At 34.8% G+C, this 26,370-nt stretch overlaps 2 protein-coding genes across 6 annotated transcripts; both read left to right on the top strand.

The window, feature by feature from the left end:
• Positions 1 to 6,194: 6,194 nt before the first annotated feature.
• Positions 6,195 to 11,432, top strand: LOC122593642 (TMV resistance protein N-like). The gene is made up of 5 exons (XM_043766109.1): positions 6,195 to 6,847; positions 7,638 to 8,760; positions 8,880 to 9,188; positions 9,803 to 10,684; positions 10,815 to 11,432. The coding sequence occupies exons 1-5, from the start codon at positions 6,195 to 6,197 to the stop codon at positions 11,430 to 11,432; spliced, it is 3,585 nt and encodes a 1,194-aa protein (XP_043622044.1).
• Positions 11,433 to 12,662: 1,230 nt separating this feature from the next.
• LOC122596901 (AT-hook motif nuclear-localized protein 19-like) lies at positions 12,663 to 25,543 on the top strand. 5 transcript variants are annotated; one of them, XR_006323388.1, is made up of 4 exons: positions 12,663 to 12,792; positions 20,901 to 21,037; positions 24,569 to 24,876; positions 25,005 to 25,543. XR_006323388.1 is itself a non-coding variant. In XM_043769554.1 (3 exons), the coding sequence occupies exon 1, from the start codon at positions 23,265 to 23,267 to the stop codon at positions 23,994 to 23,996; it is 732 nt and encodes a 243-aa protein (XP_043625489.1). In that variant the 5' UTR covers positions 23,016 to 23,264; the 3' UTR covers positions 23,997 to 24,702; positions 24,840 to 24,876; positions 25,005 to 25,543. The 5 variants fall into 5 exon arrangements, 3 of the variants coding, with proteins under 3 accessions (XP_043625489.1, XP_043625485.1, XP_043625481.1); XR_006323387.1 differs by having other exon boundaries at positions 24,565 to 24,876; XM_043769554.1 differs by lacking the exons at positions 12,663 to 12,792; positions 20,901 to 21,037 and having other exon boundaries at positions 23,016 to 24,702; positions 24,840 to 24,876.
• Positions 25,544 to 26,370: the final 827 nt, after the last annotated feature.

Below are 26,370 nucleotides of genomic sequence, written 5' to 3'. Positions count from 1 at the left end.
GAAGTATTCTTTTTTGCGATCGAGAGTATTTTGGCAAGTTCACCAAATTGCAAAAAGTAATTTGAACGTGGGAAATGACTTGGTATTTTGTAACAACCGTCACCTGAGCGTTCGTCTGACTGTACTTTTCCATTCGAATAAGGTTAGTAACCGTCAAACATAAGTCTAAAAACGTGAGTTTTTATGGATTAAAGTATGATTAAGACATGTCATTTTATTGTATACTAGTGTTTTAGACTTTTTAAGACTTGGTGCGAATGTTTGAGGAAGACTAGCTGTTTAATAGAAATGCCTAAATAAAGACTTAAAATACTTTCGTGAGTCAAATATGGTCATGTGACTAGTCGTTGGGTTCGTAATTCAAAAATATATCATAAAATATGGTCAAATCATTTCTATGACATTCGGTGTTCATCCGGTAAGCAAAAAGGACTAAAACTGTCAGGCGTTCCGTTAGTCTGACAGACCTCCCCTCCCTTGGCTCTCCCTATAAATAGAAGACCAGCCTTTTTCCCTCTTTTTCTTGTTTTGGTCGTTCACATAGCTACACACACACTCAAGGTTTTCTTTCAAGAATTCTAGCAAATTTTTTTTATTGATTTTCGGTTCTAAACGCGTGTAAATCAATCAAGGCTTCAATCATCGATCAAGAAACAAGTTTGTATTACCATAATCATCATCAAAAACGTGGGTAAGGTTGTTCTTCATCTATTTAATTCGTTCTATATGTATATATATGTTCACTTTTTCGGTATTTATCAAAAGCTAAGCGAATCATGCCTTTGATTATTGTTTGTGCATCTTTCGGTTACATTTGTGTGTAAGAACTGAAATTGAACCTTGATTAAGGTTTGATTCGACTCGTTATGCACTTATGTAATTGGTTTTGTGAAACTACAAATTGAAGATATCCTTTACTTGGCTAAAAGACTAAAAAACTAGTCGATTTCGTATCCTAGATCAAGATTTCTGCAATTGCCAATCACATTATGTATGAAATCGGTCAAACATCACCCTTTTTGTACTGATTTTTGTAACTTTTGTGCATCCAAGATCCATGGGTATGAATTGGCTAGCCATAATCTACGTCGTTTTAACAAAAATCGCATCGAAATCGTCGTTTTTTATCAAAATGCGTCCAAATCCGACCCTGAACAGGTCTAGCTCGACCTCTACCTGGTCTAGCTCGACTTAGGAAGGTCTAGCTCAACCTAAATCAGGTCTATGTCGACCTCTTCTGGTCTAGTTCAACCTCTCATAGGTTTTGTCACTTAAACGTCTCGTAAAGTTACTAGCTTGACCCGAAATGACTTGTTTAACTCTCGGACCCTTAAGTATTGGGAAGAACTCATTTTGACATTTGTCCAGGTCTAACTAGACCTGTCATGGTCGAGTTCAACCACTTCCCTACTCATATAATCGATTTCTTTAGCCCTTCGTGTCCATACGCGCTTAATCGGTTCTTAAACTTGACTAGTTTTCTCAAAAAGTGTAGTTTTGGTCCAATTGATTAACGTAGGATTAAAATGGTTTCAAAATAACATTTTTGGGCTGTAGTTGGTCGAGTTCAACCATAACGTTGAGCTCAATCTCAACTCGTTTCGGTTTCGTAAGCTTTTCGGTTAAAATCTCCGGTTTCGTCTAATTTTGATTAAATTCGAGTAAAACTTATTTTGGGCTATGTAATGATTTCAAATCAGGTTGTATTGATAAAATAATATATTTTAAACTTAAGAAAGGTCATTGGTGTCAAATCCAGACTCTTGTTCGGTTTATTCGAGTCTCGTAAATTTTAACAAACGTCGTTTTAAAAGTTAAATAAAGACATATGGACTTAAAGGCATTTCTAATAGGCTAAGACTTAAGACAAAAGACTTTCATTGTGACTTGCCATGTACTATTGATAGGTGTTGATTGTCGTGGACTTTGATTGTGCTTGTCATGCTCGTTCGTTATACTTTCATAACACCTTTCAGGTGACTTTCGTAGCCCCCTTTTTATTATAAGTTTTGAGGTGGAAAGTATACTTATTTTTCGAACTGTTTTGTTGATTTCTTTATGTTCAATATTGAGCCTATGCGTATAGAGTTACTTGTGCCATTTGACGTGCTTTTGTCTTGTCGTGCGTGTGTGATTATGTTTTTGTTGTTGTGCTTATAGACGTGCTTATATGACGTGCTTTTATGTGTATTGGAGACTTGAGCCTTTGGACTAAGGCAGGTACCGTAAGGCCGGACTTTGAGACTTTGAGACATTGAGACAATTGGACTTGTTGTGGCGTAACTCTGCTCGTTATATATTGAACTATTACTTGTTTAGACTTAAAAGAATCGACAAACGACTTATTTCTTTGACTAGACTTTTGACATAAAACCTACGGACTCACCAACCTTTGTGTTGACACGTTTTAGTATACTTTTCAGGTGCTCAGGCTAATCAGGGATAAAAACTGCTATGCTAGGCTGGACTTCGGAGATTAGTGCTCCTTATTAATTGTCAGACTTTAAGGCTACATGCCTTGGATTATTTCTTTTTGAGCTTGGTTGTAATAAGCTATTTTAGCACTGTCATGACTTGAACTCATACTTTTGGGAATATATTTATTATATTCTATCTCATTTAGCTATATCTATGTAATTCCATGTCGTGATGTACTTTTCATGACACCTCATGTTTCCGCCAACGGTGGGGTGTTACATATTTATAGGGAAATAAATTCAACAGTGATTTTATTTCGCCATACAAATAAAGTTACATGCATTTAAGGATATAATATTTATTCCTTAAATGCGTTGGTTAAAGTATAAGAATAAAGTCACATTGATGTGACTTGTCATACTTTAACCAATAACCTTTACATGCGTGTAAGAACTTTTAACAAAAGACAAATGAATTGTCTGGATAAAAGCGTGTAAAGACAAACAAGTCAATTTATCGTAATCGGTGTTCAGACTTGTAAGGTTTAGAACACTGACAAGGCTCCAGTTGTAGATCTAGTAAGACTGCCAGTGGCCCCCGCCATTTGTCAGTCTTTTTTCTTCGGTCTTTGACTTTAGTGAGAATGTCTTTAGTATAATAGATCTCGACTGGAGTGAAGTCCAGTCAGCTGAAATCTGGTGAACTCCAGATTTCCTATACAAGTAAGATGCTTACTGATCTTCTATTATTTCTGGACAAATCTTCAGTGAGGCTCCAATCTTCAAGTCTGGAAAGAGTCCAGTGAATCTGGACTTAACACAAACATATTCATAACAAACTAGTGTTGTGGTTGTCGACATCTGACCATCTTTAACGCTAGGCGTATTGCCGCGTTTTATGTCCAATACGCCAAAAATTCGGCGTGGCGGGTTAAAGGCCACAATGTTTACGTTGGCATTTTCGTTCAAATTGGTTGCCACCACACTGATGAAATGATGAAGATTGGTGTATTGGGTTTTTTATTATTTTTTTATTGTTTAATATAGTTATGATCCAAAGGATATAAAATAAATTTAGTCAGCTTTGTTTTATTTCTGATCAAGTCTGTTGTTGAAGAAGGGCAAAAGGAAAGTTTGACTTTCTCTTTTTTAATCTTTGAGAAAATTACACTTTTGGTACCTTAAATTGACAGCTTTTGCACTTTTAGTCTCTAACTAAAAAAATTGCATTTTTCATACCTAAAGTTTTGTATTTTTTTTTCCAGTTTTGGTACCACGTACATACGGCGTTAACTTTTTCCGTTAACACCCTAACGTGACAAACACGTGAGGGGTATTTTAGTCTTTTGAGCCTCTCTTTTTGAGAAAATTACACTTTTGATACCTCAAATTGTCAAATTTTTCACTTTTGGTACATCAAGTAGACAACATATTTTTATTATACTCTCCAATTTTCATCTCATACATTAGCATCTATCAAATAACACATTCAAAAATCAACACACATTGCGATCATCCATGTATCCATGTATACCTATATCTCTATACCATACCAAATCCAATACATAAACATGCGTAAATAAATTCAAATCTCTTATTATTCATACAACACCAGAAAGGGTTACCGACTATCTCCTTCCCTACTAGGCACCATGACCTCCACCTTAGCTAGATATTTCGATCTAATCTCGTTTGTAGCAAATATATTCATCTGTAACAGATTCCGTTCAGATCTCGTTTGTACCAGATTCCAATCAAATTTCGTTTGTAGCATATTCCGATCGAAGAATAGGGTAATTTAGGGGTGAGAGGGTTTTCAATTATATGAAGAAAAGAGATCGGTGGTGGGTACGTATTCTGGCGACATGAGTTTTTTCCGGCCATTGTTTAACCAATGAATTCAGTTCTTCCACCATCACTCGTAATTACACCAACAACATATAATATTTCAAGAATGGATACACACCATTGGTGTTTTTTTAAGAGCCGTAAAGAAAAAAGATCATGTGTGTTGATTTTTGAGTGTGTGTTGTTTGATAGATGCTAATATGTGAGATGGAACTTGGAGAGTGTGATAAAAATATGTTTGTCAAAAGTGAAAAAATTGACAACTTGAGGTACCAAAAGTGAAAAAATTGACAACCTGAGTTATCAAAAGTGTAAAAAGAAGGGGCGTCACGTGAGGGCGTTAACGGCAAAAATTAACGCCGTATGAACGTGGTACCAAAACTGAAAAAAACACAAAACTTTAGGTATGAAATCTGCAATTTTTTGCGTTAGAGACTAAAAGTGCAAAAGCTGCCAACTTGAGGTACCAAAAGTGTAATTTTCTCTTAATCTTTTTGTATTTTTAGCTTTTACAATTTAACCCCCTTAAGTATCATAGGGTTTACAAAATTGGTTTAAGTTTTAAAACTGAAAATTTAACTTTTTAATTTTTTTTTTTTAAATTTTATTTTACGATTTAAGTTTTAATTTAATAAATGTATATGTATACTTAATTTAATATATATTGCCTTTTAAGTTAGTATAATGTAATAATTTTGTTTATTAATGTTAACGATGATGTCAATAAACCGATATTTCAATGTGAAGGTTAATGTTAAAAATTGTTTGATGTAATAAGTCAGTGTATAAAGTGTATAAGTGACGTGACACCAATACATCGAGTTTAAGGGGGTGTTTGGTTCATGGAATTCTTTGAAATTCTTGTAAATTGGAATCTAAATTCCATTCCTTTCCATTGTTTGGTTGAAAATTGAATGAAATTGGAATCTTAAAAATTTCATTAAATTCCTTAAAACATGAAATTGGAATTCCTTCACTACGATGATGGAAAGTCAAGCATTCATAAAGAATTCAATTTTCTTACCAAAATGCCCTCTTATAATTTACTACCAACATACAAAAACCTTCTTTTCAAATCTGATTTGCTGTCCCGCCAGAGATTAACCACCATTATCATCTACCACCACTACTGATGCTTATTCTGGTGCCATCGCCGCTTACCAAAATTCCGGCTACCACCGCTGCGTTTTCCGGCCACTGGTGCTGCTGTTGCTTTTACTCATGGCGATGAAAATGGAGGCCCCCGAGAAAAGGCTGGTTGTATGCTGGAAAAAAGGATGGATGTGTTGCCTATCTTATAAATCTTGAATATTGATTGCTTTGGAAGTTTTGTTTTAGTCCGTGTGAAATTTTTTTTTTGGATGAACTAATGTGTATATGTGTTTCCAACGAGTGCAAAAAAAAGTGAGATAGATGCGTGTGAATGTGTGACTAACATATTGTTTGGTGTTTTATATCTTTTTATTAATTTATGTGTAATTATTAATAATTAAAATATTATTATTATTATTAGATATAAAAATGTTATATAAGATGAAAGAATATAATACTAACAAAGGTTAATTTTGTCATTTGAGAAAACTTATGAATGATTTAATTTAATTGAATTCCATTATATTTTGTCAAACAAATACAACTTTCAGATTCCAATTATTTTAACAAATATCAATTCCTTTAAAAACATTATGAAACACGACTGCCTAAAGTGTGATGGGCCTTAGCTAATTAACAAAAACCGTATGGACTCGATCCCCACAAAGCGGGGCCTAAACCTCTTTCATGTGTTTGAAGAATTCACGTGCGTTGACTTACTAGGGAAAAAGAGGAAAAAAGGTTGGGGGAGTTCTCAGCTCATTTCATTATCGACAATAAAAAACACATCAATATTTTGTTCTCTTTCACAAATCAATAGTAATCACATATAGATCGATGACAGAAGTTACAATGGCAGGAGATCTCATTGTCACGACAGTGGTTGTTATACTAATTACTACAGTATTATTAGTTATAGTTAGCAACGTGTTTTCACGCCGTCGATCACGAGACATGAGTAGTGATAGTGGAGGTGGTGCAGTACCGATTATTCCAGACACATCATCATCATCATCTCCGTTGTCTCAGTCGTGGAAATACGATGTGTTTCTTAGTTTTAGAGGAGAAGATACTCGCAAGACTTTTGTTGATCATCTCTACTTTGCTCTTGAAAAACAAGGAATATGTACGTACAAGGACGATGTGACACTTGATCGGGGTGATACCATCGGTCCATCATTGTTGAAAGCTATAGAGTCATCGCAGATTTTGGTCATCGTATTTTCTGAAAACTATGCGGATTCTTCGTGGTGTTTGGATGAGCTTACACATATTATGAAGTGCAAGGGTAGTGAGAGAGGGCAACTTGTTATGCCCATATTCTATCATGTGGATCCCTCTGATGTCAGAAAACATAAAGGAACATACGGAGAAGCTTTTTTGAAACACGAGTTATCAAGAAAAAACAAGAACAAAGTTGAAACATGGAAAAAAGCACTCCTTGATGCAAGTAATATTGCTGGATGGGAACCCAAGCAAGTTGCTAATGGGTAATCTTTTTGTCCTTGTATTTGTATGCTTTTATATATATATATATATATACACAGGGGGAAGGGAATATGAGGCTGCTAGGTACCCAAGTTGGGTGAAAAACCCCTCACATACCTTTTTTTAAAAGGTAAAAATCATGGGGGGCCATGTATTTATTTAAAAAATATTAGTATGTGAGAGGTTTTTCACCCAACTTGGGTGCATAAGAGCCTCATACTCACTTTTCCCATATATATATATGTAAAACAATATATTTCTCTTCACTGAAAATCACCATGCATCATGAAAATCATCGTGCCACATTGAATGTTATATTGAATGTGACTGTAATTGACAACCTGGGAACATCTTGAATGTGACTGTAATTGACAAGCTGCATATGATATACCAATGTACAATAAATAAGTTATTTGTATTATTTAGTACTCGTGATTATGGAGGAGCATGCCACATTTTGAGTTGTGTTTCTTTTATTGTTTGTATCATTTCCCCGAGATTTGTTTGAAATTGCATCAAAAACATCACAAGGTGAAAACCAGTGGCATGACCCTTGTTGATGGGGTTTTTTTTCTCATGGCTCAGTCTTATGAGTTTTTTCCACCTATTTTGCAGCTCTTTAAAAACACACATATCATGCTAGATTGTGTCGAGTATTATATATCTAGATTTATACTTTAACCTCTAGTATCTTGCTAAATGGTGATTAATTAATTAGTTAATAAAATTTATGTTGTACAGAAAAATATATATATATACTCTACTAATTATCCTTATATTTCCAATGTATAGGCATGAAGCAAAATGTATCCAAGAGATTGTTGGTTCCATTTCTAATAAATTAACACCCTTAAATCCAGTCGTTGAAGATGAAAACCATGTTGGAATGGGAATTCGATTGGAACAGTTAAAATTACAGTTAAGTATTGGGTCAGGTGGTGTGCTTATGGTTGGGATATGGGGAGTTGGGGGTGGTGGGAAGACCACTCTTGCTACTTCTTTTTACATGGAGTTTTCTCTCAAGTTTGATGGTTGTTGCTTTCTTGGAAATATTCGGGAAGAAACCAGACAACATGGTTTACTAAGTCTGCAAGAAAAAGTTTTATCAGCTTTTGTTGACAAAAGACAGTTAATGGGAGTGACAAGTGTAGATATAGGAAAACACATGATTAGGAGTTGGTTATGTCGAAGGAATGTGTTGATTGTTCTTGATGATGTCGATCACCTTGAGCAAATAGAAGCATTAGCTGGATGCCATAATTGGTTTGGTAATGGGAGCCGAATAATAATTACAACTAGAGATGAACAAGTGCTAAGATCTCACAGGGTATGTGTAGACAAGGTATGTCCTATTAGTTTATTATCTAATGACGAGGCTATGCAGCTATTTAAAAAACATGCATATCATGAGAATGATGATCATTTAGAAGATTTTGAGGAACTTTCTATACGTGTGATTTCTTATGTTAAAGGGCTCCCGTTAGCACTTAAAATCTTAGGGTCGTTTCTATACGGGAAAGACAAGGATGAGTGGATTAGTACACTGGCTAGACTAAAAGATCATCCAGAAATGGATATTGTGGAAAAGCTCAAAATCAGCTATGATGGACTTAAAAATGTGGAGAAGGAGTTATTCTTGGATATTGCATGTTTCTTCAGAGGGAAGATGAAAGATGATGCAATGGAGATTCTTGATGCTTGCGGTTTTTACCCTGCTATAGGGGTAAAGGTATTAATACAAAAGGCTCTTATAACTGTTTCAAAGGATGGAAAGTTTGATATGCATGACCTGATTCAAGAAATGGGACACTACATCGTTAGAGGGAAACATCCCAATAATCCTGAAAAACATAGCAGACTTTGGCGAAAAGAAGACATTGAAGATATTTGTTTTTATTCCAGTAGTGTAACAACGGTAATATTATACTAGTTTTTCAAGATGTACACCGAATGATACACACTCATACATACTTATATATATACGGATAAGGTACTCCAACTCAATCTTTACATTATCTTTCCCCTTTTTTTCAGCAAAATGATAAGATTGAAGGCATAATGATTCATGATCATGTTGGTTCATCAAGCTTCATTACATTTGTTTCAAACATCAAGAAACTAAGATTCATCAGTGTGAAAGAACCAGTTTTCATTAAAGCGTATGGGAGTAGGTATGGTAATAGCTATGGTGATGAAGGACCTAGTTTTCTTTCAAAAGAGTTGAGGTATATATACTGGGATGGTTATCCTGCAAGTCCACTCCCTGAAAGTTTTCAACCAACGAAGCTTGTTGCTCTAAAAATGGGAAGAAGCTTCCAAAAAGAGCTTTGGAAAGGTTACAAGGTATGCAAACAGGGTATTTTAATTGTTGTTTTGATGAATATATAAAAGTAGTGCATGGATCCAGAGTGACTCAAAGCTTGCTCTTTTTTGTATGTAGATTCGTGTAGCTTTACAAGCTATATTACTACAAAATGAGCATAAAGATGCCATATGCATTCTGCTTCTTTCTCATCCTTGAAATGATTTAGTTATTTCGTGTAGCATAGGAACGTCCAACCAAAAGTTGTTACTTTAAATTAAGTTAGGCATCTTGAGAGATCATTATTTACGAAGCCTTTATTTATCACTCACCAAATAAGTAGAGGGACAACATAATTAAAAGTTGTATAATGAAATGTGGCATTACAATAATTCTGTGTTTGCTGAAACACAGCTTTGTTACCTTGTCACTTGATAAGTGGCGGTGTATACCAAATAGTTTTTTGTTAAACCACTATCCCCTGTATTAAAAGTAAGACTCACTTGATGTGTGGACATAAAAACAGCTGTTATCTTGATATATGTCACGGTATTAGAATTTTTTATTCAATCTGTCTATAGCTATGGTTATCATAATAAGTTAACCTGATCTGGTATCAATTAACATTTTGGTAAATCTCACTTTTTTGCACTAGTATCTACCATGTTTGAAAGAGCTCCAACTTGTTGATGCGAGTGAGCTGTTGAAGACTCCTGATTTTGGTGGCCTCCCATGTCTTCAGAAGTTGATGCTCCATAGTTGTATAAGTTTAGAAGAGATTCACCAATCACTTGGAAATCATCCAAGTGTTGTTTCTGTCAATGTTAGTTCTTGTCACAAGCTTACAAGGTTTCCGAGCATTGTTCGGATGTCAAAATTAAAGACACTTGTAATTTTACGGTGCTTGGCACTTGTTGAGTTTCCAAAGATAGAAGCAAAGATGGATAATTTGGTAGAGTTATCTTTGGAAGATGTTGGGATAGAAGTCCTACCCTCATCAGTTGGAAAATATTGTACCAACCTTATTTCTCTAGTGTTGGAATGTTCTCATAAGTTACAGAGCATAGAAGGAAACTTTCAAGCATTAAAATGTCTAGAGAATCTTATTATTCATACTACTCTTTTAGAGAGTAGTAATAAAAAACATATCTTATATCACTTGCCACGTTTCTTAAGAAAATTGAATCTCAGTCGCTGCAAATTGGAAGATGGGGATATATCATCTGAGATTGGTGAGTTATCCGAATTACAAGAGCTAGATCTAAGCTACAATTGTTTTACACGATTAGAGTTCAGCCTCTTGCAACTTACTCGCCTCAAACTTCTCCAACTGAATGGTTGCTGGAATCTTGTTGAATTGCCTGAGCTTCCTTCAAGTCTAGCTATTCTATTGGCTGAAGCATGCGACTCACTTGAAGCCGTCATCAGAGATGAAATTCACAGAAATTGTAAATGGTTATGTAAAGTATTAATATGGGGATGGAGAAAGAAGAGAAATATAATCGGTGGGGAGAGATTAGTAGAAACCATGCTTCAGGTATGTGTTTGTGGTTCTCTGGCCTCTCCACATACATATATAGTTGAACTTTAAGCCTTCATTATGTGTATCACATAATAATTAAATAATTTTAATGTAACGAGACTTTGTGTTAATTTTGATTTGTCAGGGAAATGCTATTGAAAGTAAGTGTATGATCCTTGGAGTAGATGGGTTAGAGATTCCGAGAGGGTTTGAACCTCGTGTGGTTATAGGGAAGAGATGTAGAATTCAACTTCCTGAGAATTGGTGTAATGACTTTTCTGGTTTCTTATTCTGCGCAGCTTCTGATGATTATATTGGTCCAACTATAAGTATGAAGCATGGGGAGAAGTCAGTGGGTGGTGGTTCTGTGATGGAAACAGGGGATTCTCAAGATGATTATGCGTATTGGGAGGAGGATCCTACTGTTGGTGGTGAGTGGTACACATGGGTGGCATATATTCCGTTTAGTTTATTAAGACACACTTCATGGTGGAACCCGACATCCACTGCCATTCAGATGGAGATTACAGATGACTCTATTATCGCTAAACGACGTAAACATATCGGTGGGTGTGGACTTAAATTGGTTCCCAAAAGATCTGCTGCTGAAAGTAGTAATGATCAACAGGAAACAACACGTACCCATTCGTCATCCTCCTCCTCCCCCGCTGACGATGATGATTATAATCAATGTGAACTACACATTCTACATGATTCCATGTCTGCTTTCAAGTGCAATATTAGTAAGAAGTTGCTCACTTAAAAATTAAGGTACTAATGTCTGATGTACATTTTTGTGTTAAGTGTCTTCCTTCTTTTTTACATATAATGGTCTTGATCATACATAATAAGAATCATAAACATGATTTTATTTTCAACATAGTTTTGCATATTTGAAATGATACTATCATCAACTCACTAAGTAAATCAATCAATCATTACATTATATTATACTGTGCAGAAATAGGATAACACATTCCACCAGGAGATTCTTTTGAAGTAGCTCGGAAAGTAAAGGAAATATTTGGCTGTACATGCTTTGATATCGTCAAGGTAGTTTGCCTTTGTTTAATTTGCTGAAATGGAGAAGTTAATGGCGATCGTATGTAAATTGGTTTTGCTTGTTACCTCGCTTGAAGTCTACAAAAGTGGGTTGAAAGTTCCCTGAAATCTAATTTTTTTATGTATACATCTTGATCGATTTATTTACTAAGATTTAAGTTATGAATGCACCAATATTGTTTTGTTTCTTTTCATTATTACTCGTAATTAATTTAACTATGTTAGAACCTATACGATGTACGATTCAATTATTTATTAATGATGATTTGTTGTTTCGTTTGCAATATGACATTCATTGTCTCAAATGGATTAGTTCTTGCTTGGTTTTTACTTGTCATAATTCATAAAGCAATGTAAAGTTGCCCATTGCTTAAACAATCTGACTTGAGTCAAATATAAATCCAACTTGAGATAAAGAAACAAAAATACAGTAACTCATTGTACTGTTACTGTGAGCTTTTAAGTGTGAAAAAAAAAGTGGAGAGAAGAAATCGAAAAGAGAGGAAAGTGTAGTTTTTATTCAAGATTTTTTCTCTCATTTTTTTAGGTGATTAGGAAGAAGTCTTCCATCTCTTTTCCTTTTCACTTAAGTAGAAAGAGAAAAAAAATGTAACTTATTTTTACTTGTTTTATGAGTAATGTAAAAAAAGTATAAAAAGAGGTTGTTCCTTGATATGGAGCAAGTTATCAGGTTTTTTCTACACGATCTGACCCACCCAAAAAAAACCCGGCAATCCCATCTGCTGTAATCGATTTCCAATTAAGCTAAAAGACATCAATTTGCCCTTCTATTTTTTAAATTGGATTTTATTAGCCAATAAGATTGTTCCATGTATAAAAGTTGAGGGGTAAATTGGTAAAATCAGTTAAGGATATCTGCATCAAACCATGGGACGAAATTTGTAATTGACTCAAACCCTGATTTAAAATACTCGTATTATTCTTTTCGACCCTTATTCCAAAAACCCCCATTTCAACACCAAAATTCTGCTCCGAAATCAACCTTAACGCATTGTGGGATATTATGAGTTGCTGGGTCGATAGTTGTCACTTGCTTTCTGGTAATATATATACATCTATTCTTATTCTTATATATATTTTTTTATCTGCATTTATATTTGTTTATGTATGTATGCCTTTTTCATGACATGATTTGATTGGATGTGTAATGTAGTGTTTTACTAAGTTTTTAGGGTTAAGAAATAGTAAGTAATTGCTGCAAAGAAGTTTGTCGTTGTCTGGTTCGTATCGTTGTAGTTGAGTATATATAGCAAGTATCGAAATGGAAATGGATGCCCGGCATTCGTTAAACAAACTTTTTTTTTTCTTACGTTTTGCTTTCAAAGTGGGCACGGTTGTTTCATATAGGTAAGTCACACATTAAATGGGACCGGGTGAACAAGTTTTGAGCGATGATTACCATTTTCATACATATTGGAAGGACATACCAATTTGTACCGTTGACAATCTTGGACATATTCACTAGTTCTTGTTGTGACGTAGCCCGTAGACGGAGTAGTAAACTTCATTTATTACTTTATTAGCGCTGGTACCTTCCATAGACAAGTGTTGCAGGCCAATTGTTATTGCATTTATTAGAAGACTACTAAGTTCCTTTGGACTTTTCCAATTGAAAGGAAAATCATAGGTCTGCTCAGTTTTTAGCACAGTCAGGCATACACATTTTGAGAAGTTCATTATATGTTTTCAATGTGACAAAGATACTGAATTCAATAATGATTCGTTTCAAAGTAGAGTCATATAGTCAATCAATGTGCTAAACACTCCTCATGCACAAAACAGTCAATAATGGGACAAACACTCCACAATCGGATATTTATACCTAAATTTGTTTTCATTCATGTTTGCGATACTGGTTGTGACGGTTGATGTAATTCATCTGTGCAAGTAAGTTAAGTCAATAATAAAACTCAACCAGCCAACAATCTCAAACATACATGAAGAGTCAAACGTTTAACAAAAGTCAACAATTAAGTAGTAATATGTTTAAGGGAATGACGTGTGCATATAAAAGTAAATGATTAAAATCTTTCCTAGGATGTTAGTATTATAAAGACTTCGAGTTTGGGTTAGGGATACGATACATTATTTCAGTCTTAATTAGATATCCGATAGGATTAAATGATGAGAATCATGATTCTTGGTGTGGACATGCTATTTGGTATAGGTGTTCAATATGATATTTAACATTGGATAAGATCCATTTTATTTTATTACTGGGTAGTTGGAGTGGCAATTTGGAAGTGTATTGAATGCACACTTGGTGCAAAATACTAAAATAGGCTCTAAGCTTTAGGTATTCGGAGCATGTCTCTTCGATGACGATCCTATCATGACGAAGGCCTTTTATGTGTCTTATAAAGTTTGTTGGAATGGTTGAATGAGTTGGTTAGGTTCTTGTAGTGAATACCAAAGTGAGGGATTCTACTTATAACTCAGGGAAGTGCTAAGGCGTCATTATAGTTATAATTAAATATAGAAAGAGAGTGTTAGGAACAACCCTTAGCCTTAAGCACGATGGAAGCAATTTAACAACAAGATAAAAAAAATATAGATAAACAACACACGAGGTTTAACATGGTTTGGCCCAGTGGATGGCCTAATCCACCGGCTGCAACTAGGTCATTTTTATTAAGCTCTGAACCATTGAAATTACAATTACATATGAAGGGTATATATAGGAGAACAACTAGGGTTAATTCCTTGGTGAACAATTTAAGAGGCTAAACTGGCCTACTAATCATCTTATAGACAAGCCCATGTAGCTAGGACTTCAAACCCAACAGAGAGGAGGGTCTTACTAGCTTCCGATATGCAACTATCGAATTCTTGATTGAGGATACCCCAAAAGTGGTATGAGTTAACTGGAGAGGAAAAGATGATTCTATGCTGGTTTTGGCGAACAACTTAGGGACACGATGGTTTGGTGCTAGATGAGTGAGAGAAGATAAGAGATATATAATGCTTTTCGCAAATAACTAAGACATCTTATTGCTAATGTTGTATCTATGTGGCTCTTCCAAGGACTAGCCCTATGCATACACGTAAGCATTCCTTATTAGGGGGAATTTCTCATCCCACTTGAAGTTTGAAGTGGAGGTTGAGTTGGTATGCAGCAAACGACCGTCCAAAGCTAACGCTGTTGTATTTGTTGAATGCTAAAATGTGGCTTTGAATAATGCTTTTGAGAGATGAATGCATGTAATTAAGCGCTCCAACACTTTTTCAATTCGTTCTAGCCATTAGCTAGGATAGCACTTGTGGTAATAGTTGGTCGACTAGGATTCTATGTATGGTGCATATGATGATAGTGAGAATTTAAATACTTTCATTTTCTATGTGTGATGCCATTATCATGCTCATTCGGGTGTCTCTGTATTTGACATTGATACATTATAATGATATGTGTCTCTATATTGAAGCATGTATATATATATGTATGTAGTCAATCTTGGTGGGATCGCAGTGGGATCACAGTGGTATTTTGGTTTTCGGTCCTTTTGGTGGGATCCCAGTCCAAATTTCGGCTAACAGTTTAGTCAATGAAATTTCGGTCAAAATTTTGAAATTCCACTAATTTTGGTCCAAATTTCAGTGGGATTTCGGTGTAGTTTTTTTAGAGGGTGTTTGTGTTTACTTTTTGAAGGGATTATTTGATTATTACGTTTGTAAAACGCGGATAATCTAAAAAAGTGTTTGTATGAAAAAGTGATTATTTGCTATGAAAACGTAGTTTTGAAACGCTTAATCTATTTTGAAAACGCAAAATTTGTTTAATAAAAGCAATACCAAACACCCCCTTATTTTATTATTATTATTATTTTTTGGTCCAAACTTAAACAGAACATAATAAATACTAATTTTAACAAGTATTATCACTAATCTATCAAATATTGAACCATCTCCAAATGGTTTAGTGGCATGGCATTTTTAGGGTGGCCTCAGGTTTTTTATTTCCTCCTATGGTGGCCTGGTGAGTTTTCCCCTCTAGATTTCAGGATGATAAGGGTTTCTCATCGAATGGTTTAAGTTAGAGATCTATTTAGCAAAGGGTTTCTCTAGCGCGAGCCCGATTAATACAACGTAAGCTAGACCTCCTGATATTCGCAAGTGATTCACACCTTTCAAAATAAGAAACCGAACATTGACACTATTAAGCTTGACTTTTGATATTTATGTTAAGTATTAAACATTAATATATATATATATATATATATAGATAGATAGATAGATAGATAGATAATGCATAATATAAAATTACTAAAATCCATCGAGATCCTAGATCTCTACCGATATAGTTCCTTGAACGAAACATTGAAATTCCAGTCTTTAACTACTTATATATATAGTAGGAAAAGGTTAGATTGAGAACACCTCTCCCAAAAAGACCAAAAGAACAATTCTCAGCCACACATTTTCCTCCCCTTTATCTCGTTTCACTTAAACATGTGTAAGTGACGCGGTGACCTTATTGTAAATAGTGACTCCTTTTTTTTACTTACACATGTGTAAACCACTGCATTTGATTATGAATAATACTAATGTTTTACACATGTATAAATTGTATATTTTCGACAATAAATAGGCGTCATTTACACATGCGTAAGATATGTGAAAGTAAATAAAAGGAGTCAATATTTATGAAAATGCCATCACGTCAATTACACATGTGTAAGTGAAAGCGGAGAAAGGGAAGGAATATGCATGGCTGAGAATTGTTATTTTGGTCTTTCTGGAAAGGGTGTTCTCAATCTAACCCACCGCTATATATGTATATGTATATATATGCTAAACTGACCAAAATGGTATATAGCGTAGATTATATAGTGTAGATCTAGGCACTTAGTTTTAGCATTCCTAGGTCTAGCTCTTTTACGATCAACTACTATATTTACATATATCATATCACAACATAATATTTAAAGATGGCAAAATGGGCAGGTTGAGCTGATTGGGCAACAAATCAAAATTGGTAGGTTGGTGGTATTCGTTGGGTTAACTATTGTCCAGTCTTTTTTTTTGAACGTTCCATTAATAATTCTGTGTGACATACGATTAAAAAAGTTATAATAATGATTTAAGTTTACGTATAAAATGACTTAGGAGGTTTTACAGGCTAAAACTACACTTAGCGTGATTTCTGATTCATTGCCGTATTCCCTTTAAGATGCTCATTTGACCCATCAGAGATAAAACATACCATGTATCTACTCCTTTACAAGTAAACGGGTCTTCCCATCTATTATAATGTTAAGTACGATGAGTTAGACCTGTTTTTAAGAGTTAACAATAGAAAAATGAAATGAGTTGATTTTTGCTTATATTCCACTACTACTTGGGTGGGGCTCAAAGAACACTAATGCGGATTTCACCTATTCGAGCAAAAATGTGAGGATTTACCTTATAAATTTGTTCTATTTTGTTAAGTAGGGTATGAATATTTATTGAAGTAACCAAGGGGTAAGTTCGTGGTGATGTAAGACTCTAGTGTTTACATGTTGTCAATGTGATCATCTTGTAGTCATATAAGTAGGATAACATTGGTCTGTCAAATAATTCATATTTATCTTTCTTTTATGTAAAAACAACACCTATATTGATTCACGTGTAACCACTTGGTCTTAGATCAAAGTGGCCACCTGGGGCCCTTTTTGGGGGTTCTGGGGGAGGTGATGTTGGCTTGGAGACCAGGGATTGAATTTCAATTCCCCATGGTTTCGGGCATTTACCTCTTCAAACGCGTGGAAGCTGTGTTATCGTACTTTTGGTCTCCAGGGGTGCCTTCGGGTTCCAACTTCTAGCATACTGCGCGCTTGGATGTCACTGCTAGGGTTCGAACCACTAACCAACTAACGCGCCGTTCTAAAAAAAAAAAAAAAAAATGATTCACGTGTTTTAGTTTGTCGGATACTTGTTTTGCTCTATCTTTTTAAGGTTTAAAAAGATCAATCTGGTTGAGGCTATACTTTTTAGAAAAAAACATTGAAAGTGAAATGTTTCAAGAAATGATGCGTTATCAATCTTATGGAAAAGGTATTACATTTACTGATTAAAAATATATGGTTTAATAGTTGTCCTTATCTCCGAACAACTTTATCATTATAACGTTTAAGAGATTTTATATTAAAAGAATTTTAATAATAGTTTTGGTAAAGGGAAGCAATAACGTTTTCGTTTAATTGCATTTCTATATCCCTTCTTGACAGCCTAGCATACGGTAAGATCTGGTCAAAAAGAAATAAAAACTAAATCTTATTACAAGAATAAAAGTTTGAATTATTGAAATTTAAGCGCGTGTATGCATTTGAAATTGGAATTAAAATTTTAATATGTACACTAGGTTCAATGTATGAGGCATGGAAGGCCCTATATAAATGGATGGCAGTATGCATATCCAATACCATTCTCGTGTCTTACTTTTTTCTCCACCCTCTCTTTTCTTTCAATGGAGAACAATTTGTTTGCTTCAAAGCCTCGAGGCAGGCCTTCAGGTTCAAAAAACAAACGCAAAGAGCCTGAGACGCCTTTTGAAGGCACTGGAAACGATTCCGTAGCTATGCAACTGAAGGTCCTTGAAGTTGCTGCTGGCGCTGATATCATCAGTGCTGTTTCAGATTTCGCTAACCACTTTAAAGTGGAAGTTAGTGTCGTTAGCACACATGGGTTGGTGCACAACCTAACTGTTTTCCGACCAAGGGTGTCCTCTGAAATTTCTTCTGTGTTTCATTACGGAGGCATTTATGACTTGGTGTCTTTAAAGGGGACCTTTCATGGATCTTTGTCCCCGGTTGAGCGGCTATTATCCTTTCCTGCTAGGCATCTTATATACTTCTTAGACCGTGAAGGACGTACTGTTGGTGGGCTTGTTGCTGGCAGAGTGATAGCAGCAACTAAAGTGTTTCTGGGGGTTGTTATTATGAGAGAAACTGGTTGTATTAAACTGCCCATGCCCCCACCCTCTTCTTTACCCTTCTTTCAACCTGAAGTTTGTTCAAGTGCTAGAGCGTCTATGACTAATGGTGCTCCATATCCAACTCCCCTGAGGTCACCTAATTGCAATGCCAATGGCTTTTTTTGTGTCTGTTCTTTCAAATGATTAAGAAAGTTCAGCCTGCAGCTCTTTCCTGGCCGAAGCTTGTTTTTAATCTAAATTAGTCACCTGAGCAGAAAAGTAGACTTTTGTTTTATTCATGAAATGTCTGTGTCCTAGATGTCTGTTTGTTTTTTTATTTTTGTTTCGTCCGTTTGTTGTTGTTTTCGGTTGTTGACTTTGGGTTCACTTGTAGGAATGCAGTTGCTTCTACTTGAGAGACACTCTGTTTTTGTAGTTGAATCATTTTAATAAATGCAAGGGTTTTTCTTCTTCTTTTGTTGAGATGTATTTTAGTACATGTTCCATGTATTATGAAACCAGATGGAGCAAATCGTGTGATTGTGTTTTGTTCTTCTTTTAATGCCTAATAGTAGGTTGTACTGTCTCATTTTTCTTGTCTTTATGACTGGATAAAGGGATACACCTTGTCAAGAGTGGCGATGAAAGTCTTTCAGCAGTGCCGTGTTTTTTGTGTTTTTTTTTTTTTTTTTTTTTTTTTTTTTTTTTTTTTTTTTTTTTTTCCCCCTACTGCATTGCTATTATTTTCACATTACTACTCTATGCTCTGCTGTTATTCCATATTCATTTTATTTATTTCTTCCATTTCTGCTACTTCCACGGTTTTAGTGGTTTCAACAAAATTATGCCCTGACATCAATATAAAAATTGGTTAATCTACTATCCTTACTACTCAAATATGAATATAACCTTTCTTTCCCCAATTTAAACCTTTTTAGAAATATGAATATAGAACCTAGGAATCCGAGATTCAAGTAATTCTGTGATATATATCAACGAGAATCATACAGAGCTGGATCATTGGGGATCTGTTAATTTTAAGAATTTACTTATATACAACATTAAAATTTGTTATATCAAAAACAGAATAGATTGCTGGGAAATTTTGGTACATGAAGATACGTGCAAGATGCCATATTGATTAGTATTCCCTGAGGTTTTGAGAAAAATATTCATTTAAGCAAAATACTTGGAAGGATGACGATCTTGGATTGGAATCTTTTGCCAAAAGTGTTTTGGAATTGCTTGAAAGTTATCACCAGCATAAATTTATGCTTAATGTATCATATATTCATTTCATCATCTATCAAGGTTATAGTGTTTTTAAGACGGAAGGTTAGGAGTAGGAACCCCGATGTCACTATAAACGAAAATATACGGTTGGGAAGCTAGTATATATGCTTGGGGTAATTTTTCTAGCATGTTGGGCACAAACAAAACTGTCACATTGACAAATACATTGATTGTTACTGATAAATAACTTCAGGTAAAACCACACAAATCATCAAAAAAAAGGATGACCTCAACGTGGATGTCATAAAAGAACTTTGGAATATGATATACCGTAGTGAAACGTGTTTGTGGACTGGAGGCTTTGGTGGAAAATTGGTAGAGTAGTAGAGGCCATTTTCCAACCATCTTATAAGATGACCTCTCCTGAATTTATGAAGTATAGGGAAACAGGTATATTAGACAATCTGGCCTTTAGTTAATTCACTAGCATTGAGGCATAACAGAAGCTAATGACGCTTTTAGACTTAGTTTATTCTTGGTGGATAAAATATGGCAATTTCTTAAGCGGCACAACAATCAAGAAGACGTTCGACAACATCTGAAGTTGAAACTATATGGGATCCACTTGATGAACCCAATGGACCACTTGGTAATATTTGGCAAGTTCATCTCCAATGAATACATTGTTTATGTATTATTGTGGCTACTGTGGCCAAATGTTTCTCTTTTAGTATCAAATGTGCCAAAAGTATGCTAATTGTGTTCATATAGTTGAGTCTTAGATTATGGAATAATTCTTAAATCTTTTCTACAAAAACCAAGTCTTTCTCAAGTGAACTTTTGTATAACTTTGAACTTTGGGTGTTCACAAAAATAACTAAAATGGAATTACTTGTAGAAAAACTTATTGTCCTGTGTGCGGTTGCACTTAATGACATCATTATATTCCCTCACTATCTTCTGTAATCTCTTATACTCTCTGCATGCACTTCTGATGTATTGTTTCTATGATTTTGGTAACAGGGGTGATCTTCAAGTCATTTTGGAGCTCTCTTCAAACAATTGGGTAAATTATTGTGATTAAGCTGAGAATCCGGTCCAGATATTGTGTCAAGAAATCATCGTTTCAAATTCCATTACATTTCATCACATCAGATGTTGTAAGCCTCCTTAACCTCCTTTTATGGGATATTATCGCCACTTTCTTTAGGAAAAGTCTATTTACAATGACCAGCGACCAAATATTTCCTCCATGAGTCTTTAGCAGAAACGTGGAAATAAAGCACCCAGGGGTGGGGGGGGTAAAGGGGCATAACTTGATCTTTTATTTGTATAAGATGTTGATCCACTATATAAGATGTTGATTTGCCCCTTTAGCTCCTAATTGGATTAGTTTGAATGTTTACTTGTTTATGTATCTTAAGATAGTGGGGTTTAGAGTATTTTATCTTGAATGTTGAGAGTTTCACTGATATCTAGCATGTTGCTTTTGGTGTCCATTTATCAATTTGTTTGAGGTACTTTACAAATGCGATGCCCAGAACGTTAATAATTGAATAAATTCTAGGTTCTCAATTCTCAGGAGTAGTTTAATGCATTAGATGCAAGCTGAGAATTATGTGCATTAGAGTTGAACGCTGGATCAGGCCTTGTTCAAATAGTCACTTCATATTTGGACTTTTGTTCATGAAGTGAACAAATGCTATATTTCTTAATCAATGATAATATATAAGTCAGTATCAGGAAAATTACTGCTATAGGTAGGAGATGAAATGAAAGTAAATCCAGATGAGATTGAAACTTGATCCATTGAATTTTATGGGTATGTTTTCACTTTTCATTGTTTGACTTCCAAATGAATACCAGGATTCCTGGAGTACAGGACTAGTATGGCCATGGGTGCAATAGAACGGAATTAGAAACTATTCGTTATAATCTGTTAGATACCTTGTTACCTGCCACAGTTAGATAAAAAAATGTTTATCTTCTGAAACTGCCAACTTTAAAGTTTTAAGTTAGACTCTTTATTTGTTAGTAAAATGTAGATGAATAGAAAGTAAGTTCCATACTTTGATTGACTAATAGCCGAGACTCTATAGACATGAGATTTAGGGTATGTTTGGACTGGCAGTGGACTTGGAGATAAAACCTTGGGCTGGGTCTTTTTTATTTTCTACCCTGATTTCATTACCTCTTTATCTAGGTCTTTCTATGAGCTTTATGTTACTGAAACATTGTTTTCGATAGGGGCTTTTTCTAACAGTCAAAAGCTTTCAAGCCTTGAAAAGCTTCTAAAAATCCCCTCATCATCCTTACCCTCAACAAGGAAGTTCTAAAGCAGAGCTAAGAATTTATCAGGTTGTTAATGTGGAGTACACAAGGGAGAAGCAAATATAACATAATTAATAACTGTCCTCTGGTATAGTTAGGGCTTAGGGCCTAGGGTGCATTTGAATGTACATTCCTAAGTGATTATTGCAACCAAAGTTCAGAGTGTTATGATTATCTCTCACAGCTTAAATTTCAGTGGATCTGGTAAGGGGAACTTTATGTAATTGATTTGTTTTTGTTTACGAGTAATTAGTTTTAACTATCCCAAGCTTTTTAGCCTCTCTGAGTGAGAATAATTAACTAAAACAAACATTAAAACAACTTAGTGTAGGCAAAAACTGGGAGTAAAACTATTACATATGCTCATCAATAAAGTGTACACATGAAAGACAGAAGTCTTCACAAATTTCCTACCAAATACATGGCTTAAAAGTTAAAACAATGTGGTGATGCCAAGTAAGCACTTATTATTATGTTGTATGGATACCCGTATTTCTTTTGATTATTTTCTTTCCTAAACAACATGAAGATTATTAAATATGAACTTTTTAGAACAGTAGAAGGTCTAAAACACTTAATGGCCTGGTAATTAAGAGAATTAGTACTAGGAGACAATATCAAATATTATGAAAAGTGATTACATTTTGCCAAGTTATTACAAAAACCAAAGTCAAAACAATATCCACATTTTTCCGACATAATATCGGAATACACTGATACAGATTTTTGTAATTGGTAAAAGAATTTCCATAACTAATTGACAAAAGGGAGCAATAAAGTATATTATTAATTGCTAGACATCATTTCTAACCTTTTTGTTATGATAATGTAATATTGCCCATTTAATTTGTATGACTTATATTTAAAAAATACATTAAGGAATGTACATTAATAGTATTGTTGCAACGGTCAAAAAAGTGAGAAATTTAATTGCATTAGCCACATTATAAAGTGGATGCAGTGGTCCCATCGAACTCAAATTTTGTGTTTTTGCCCCCTACCCTACCCCACCCCACCCTCTCTCTCTCTCTCTCTCTCTCTCTCTCCTTTGTTGTGATGGAAAGCAACTCCAATACCTCAAAGCGTCGAGGCAGGCCTTCAGGGTCAAAGAACAAAACTAGAGAAGTGGTAGCAAATACTCCTGAAAACATGGTAGGGGATAGTACGGGTATGGCCATACAACTTAAGGTCCTTGAGGTTGCCCCTGGGTCTGATATCATTTCCGCAGTGCATGATTTCGCTAACCAATATCAAGTTTGTGTTAGTGTTATCAGCACACATGGGATTGTGTCAAACCTCAATATATACCAGCCAAACAGACCTCAACCTTATTCTGTACTTACATATGATAGCCTTTACGAGTTGGTGTCTCTAAAGGGAGACTTTTATGGATCTTCATCCTCCATCAAACCGCTACCACCCTTTTCTACTCGCCATTTTGTAACTTTTTCAAGCTGTGAAGGGGAATTCTATTCTGGGATTGTACACGGATCAGTAACTGCAGTATCTAAAGTGTTTCTGGGAGTTTCTGTTCTCACAGGAATTGATTCTATCAAACTGCCTCTGCCTCAACCTCGTGCTTTACCTAATCCTCAACCGTCTGTTAATGTGAATGAAGGTGTGCGTACACTAACTGCTGCTGTACCTGAGGATTTATCAGGTTATGGGATTGGAAGGTCCATGGCGGCCTCGATAGTTTCATCATCATCAACCCCTTTGGACTTCTGGACTCCAATGACCACGGGCTTTTCATCAACCACCCTTTTCCGTGGGGAGAACGCTTGGTAAATGCCAAAAACAGCTAGATCTTGTTTTCCGAGGGAAAAAAAAGAGAGTAGAACTTATATACCATATGTGTTTGTTTGTGCATTAGGAGGTCATTTTTCTTTGTTTGCTGTCTGTCAATCTTGTTTTCATCTTAGTTGCTAATTTCAGACATGAGTGTCAAGAAGCACGTGCTGTTTGAACTCTGCTTATCAATTTTGTTGTTCATTCATTCATATAATGGATTTAATGTTTTAATTTTGTTCAGTGTGTTTGCTGCACTTCTATGTTATACACTATTTTGTCTCTCTCCATCTTTGCTTCTTCACTGTCAAGAGTGACTTTCATTACTAATTGGTTTCACTGCTTATTTAGTTGTATTTCGATATTAGTTTGTGATAATAATGTTTCTTACTTGAAGTATTTAAGCAAATGGATTGTAATGCTGTGTTTTGTTAAGTCGGGAAACCCTAAATACTTAAGGTATTATAGTTGGTCATGTAAAGAAAACTGAAATGGCCTCTTCTAACCCTTTTAAACTCATAACTGTAAACGGAGGATCAAAGAATACTTAGTTCTATCTGTTAACTAGACAGGTAAAACAAGGTAACTCCAGATTTCAGAATAGCCATCAATAAATGTTATGAACACCTAAAATGGTCAACAAGGACCCTAAGCATTGGGACAAGCTATACAACCCGAGTTGAACGTGGTAGATGAATCGAAATTGGTAGTGTTCTTACCCATTATATTATTCATCTTTAATTTATGTCATTGATTATTGATATATATCTTTAACCACATTGTAACATATACAAGGATGGCTTTTGACCTATTTGTGATTTGATCTGATGAGACGTATTGCAGCCTGATGACAGTTTGTTGTATCTGATCTATTTACAAGGTAATTATATTGTTTAACTACCTGATGAATTCATTTTTATTAGTAACTTAAGCCAACTGTTACCCGCCTCGCATTGAGATGACTTTTGGATCCCTACACTTATGAATCCTTACAATTGAATCTTATAGATATTACGTGGAGAAGCATTGGTCATAGACAAAAGCCAGATTTCGTTTTCCGCGGTTGAATTCTATTCCATTTATGTTTGTATGTCTTAGATGGTCGTTTTCGCATTTAATCGCTTACAGTCAAGTCATTCTTCTTCTTGGTTGCGGATTCCAGACACGTATCAGAAGGCACTTTGCTGTTGCCATACTCTGCTATCTTTATAGTTTAGTCATATTAAAAGATTCAATGCTATGATTATTCCTAGTTTTATTGTTACATGTTCTAGACTAAAAGTGTCGAGTCTCCTTGCTGATTAAAATTCGATACCGAATATTTCTGCCTGATTCAGATTTTATCCATATGAAGCATTAGTCATATATTTCTTGTTCTTGATTTTGGTCAACTCCTGAAGATATTGTTCAATTATTTCACTATTGAGTATTTTCCTGGACATTGGTGACTTGGTGTGTCCTCCAAAACCTCAATTATGTATAAGTTGAAACTGTGTAGTGCCGGCATAAATTATATTTTACCATTGATACAAATGTTTATGACTAAACGTTTTTGCTTGAATACCCGTTTTAAGCGTATACAACTCATCAAATAGTCATAGCTGCCCCGTGCTTGATGTAGCTCGCTCTTTTTTGGGGGACTACAATTTTCATAGTGAACATTTGTAAAACTTCGTTGTGTATCTTATGACTGGACAATGCTGAGTGTAGTTAAACGTATCTGTTTAAGTGTTTGTATTAGTTTGTATGCTCTACAAATAATGTTAATACAAATAGTAGGAATATCTATTCACCTATACCACCAATGTTTCAATCTTTTATGAATATTGTTACTTGTGCAGTAATAAAATGCTAAAATTGAATATGTTTCTTTTAAATATGGATTCAACTAATTCACTTGATGAAAGTATCCCTCATCTTGCTTCTGGTCAAAAAGTCAAAAACTTAAACTTCATGGTTAATTTACCTTTTTGTGGAGATGTGGGGCTCGGTAAAGTTGCACTGATCGAATACTCATTCAAAAAGTTGTACAAATAAGCAAACCTTTCAATCAACATTCCTTTTTCTTTTTGGGCAAAGAATTATATACATATTGATATTTTTATCAAGTGACACTTGAATTTACAACATCAAAATTGATAGCCATCCCAATATTGCGAGGCCATAGGTATTTTCTTAATAACACGTCACATTCTAAATTAGTGATTAAACATTAATGCTCACGTTTTAATTTGAGACGACTTATAAAGACAAAAACCCATTGTTTTCCTTTAGACTATTAGATCAAAAGCTCATTAATAATTACTCGTAATAAACAATATAAAGAATATAGGTTTTTTGGTTACCTATATTATGTGTTTCTGAATTTTCTAAT

This window comes from Erigeron canadensis, chromosome 1, assembly GCF_010389155.1.
Source record: "Erigeron canadensis isolate Cc75 chromosome 1, C_canadensis_v1, whole genome shotgun sequence".
Lineage (NCBI taxonomy): Eukaryota > Viridiplantae > Streptophyta > Magnoliopsida > Asterales > Asteraceae > Erigeron > Erigeron canadensis.
This window is presented reverse-complemented; position numbering and strand designations above follow the sequence as displayed.

Excerpts from the sequence above, each read along its gene's own strand:
- LOC122593642 (XM_043766109.1), top strand. The coding sequence starts at position 6,195 with ATGACAGAAGTTACAATGGCAGGAGATCTCATTGTCACGACAGTGGTT. Across the intron at positions 8,761-8,879 it reads ATTCCAGTAGTGTAACAACG|CAAAATGATAAGATTGAAGG; the intron begins GTAATATTATAC and ends CCTTTTTTTCAG. Across the intron at positions 10,685-10,814 it reads TAGTAGAAACCATGCTTCAG|GGAAATGCTATTGAAAGTAA; the intron begins GTATGTGTTTGT and ends TTGATTTGTCAG.
- LOC122596901 (XM_043769554.1), top strand. The coding sequence starts at position 23,265 with ATGGAAAGCAACTCCAATACCTCAAAGCGTCGAGGCAGGCCTTCAGGG.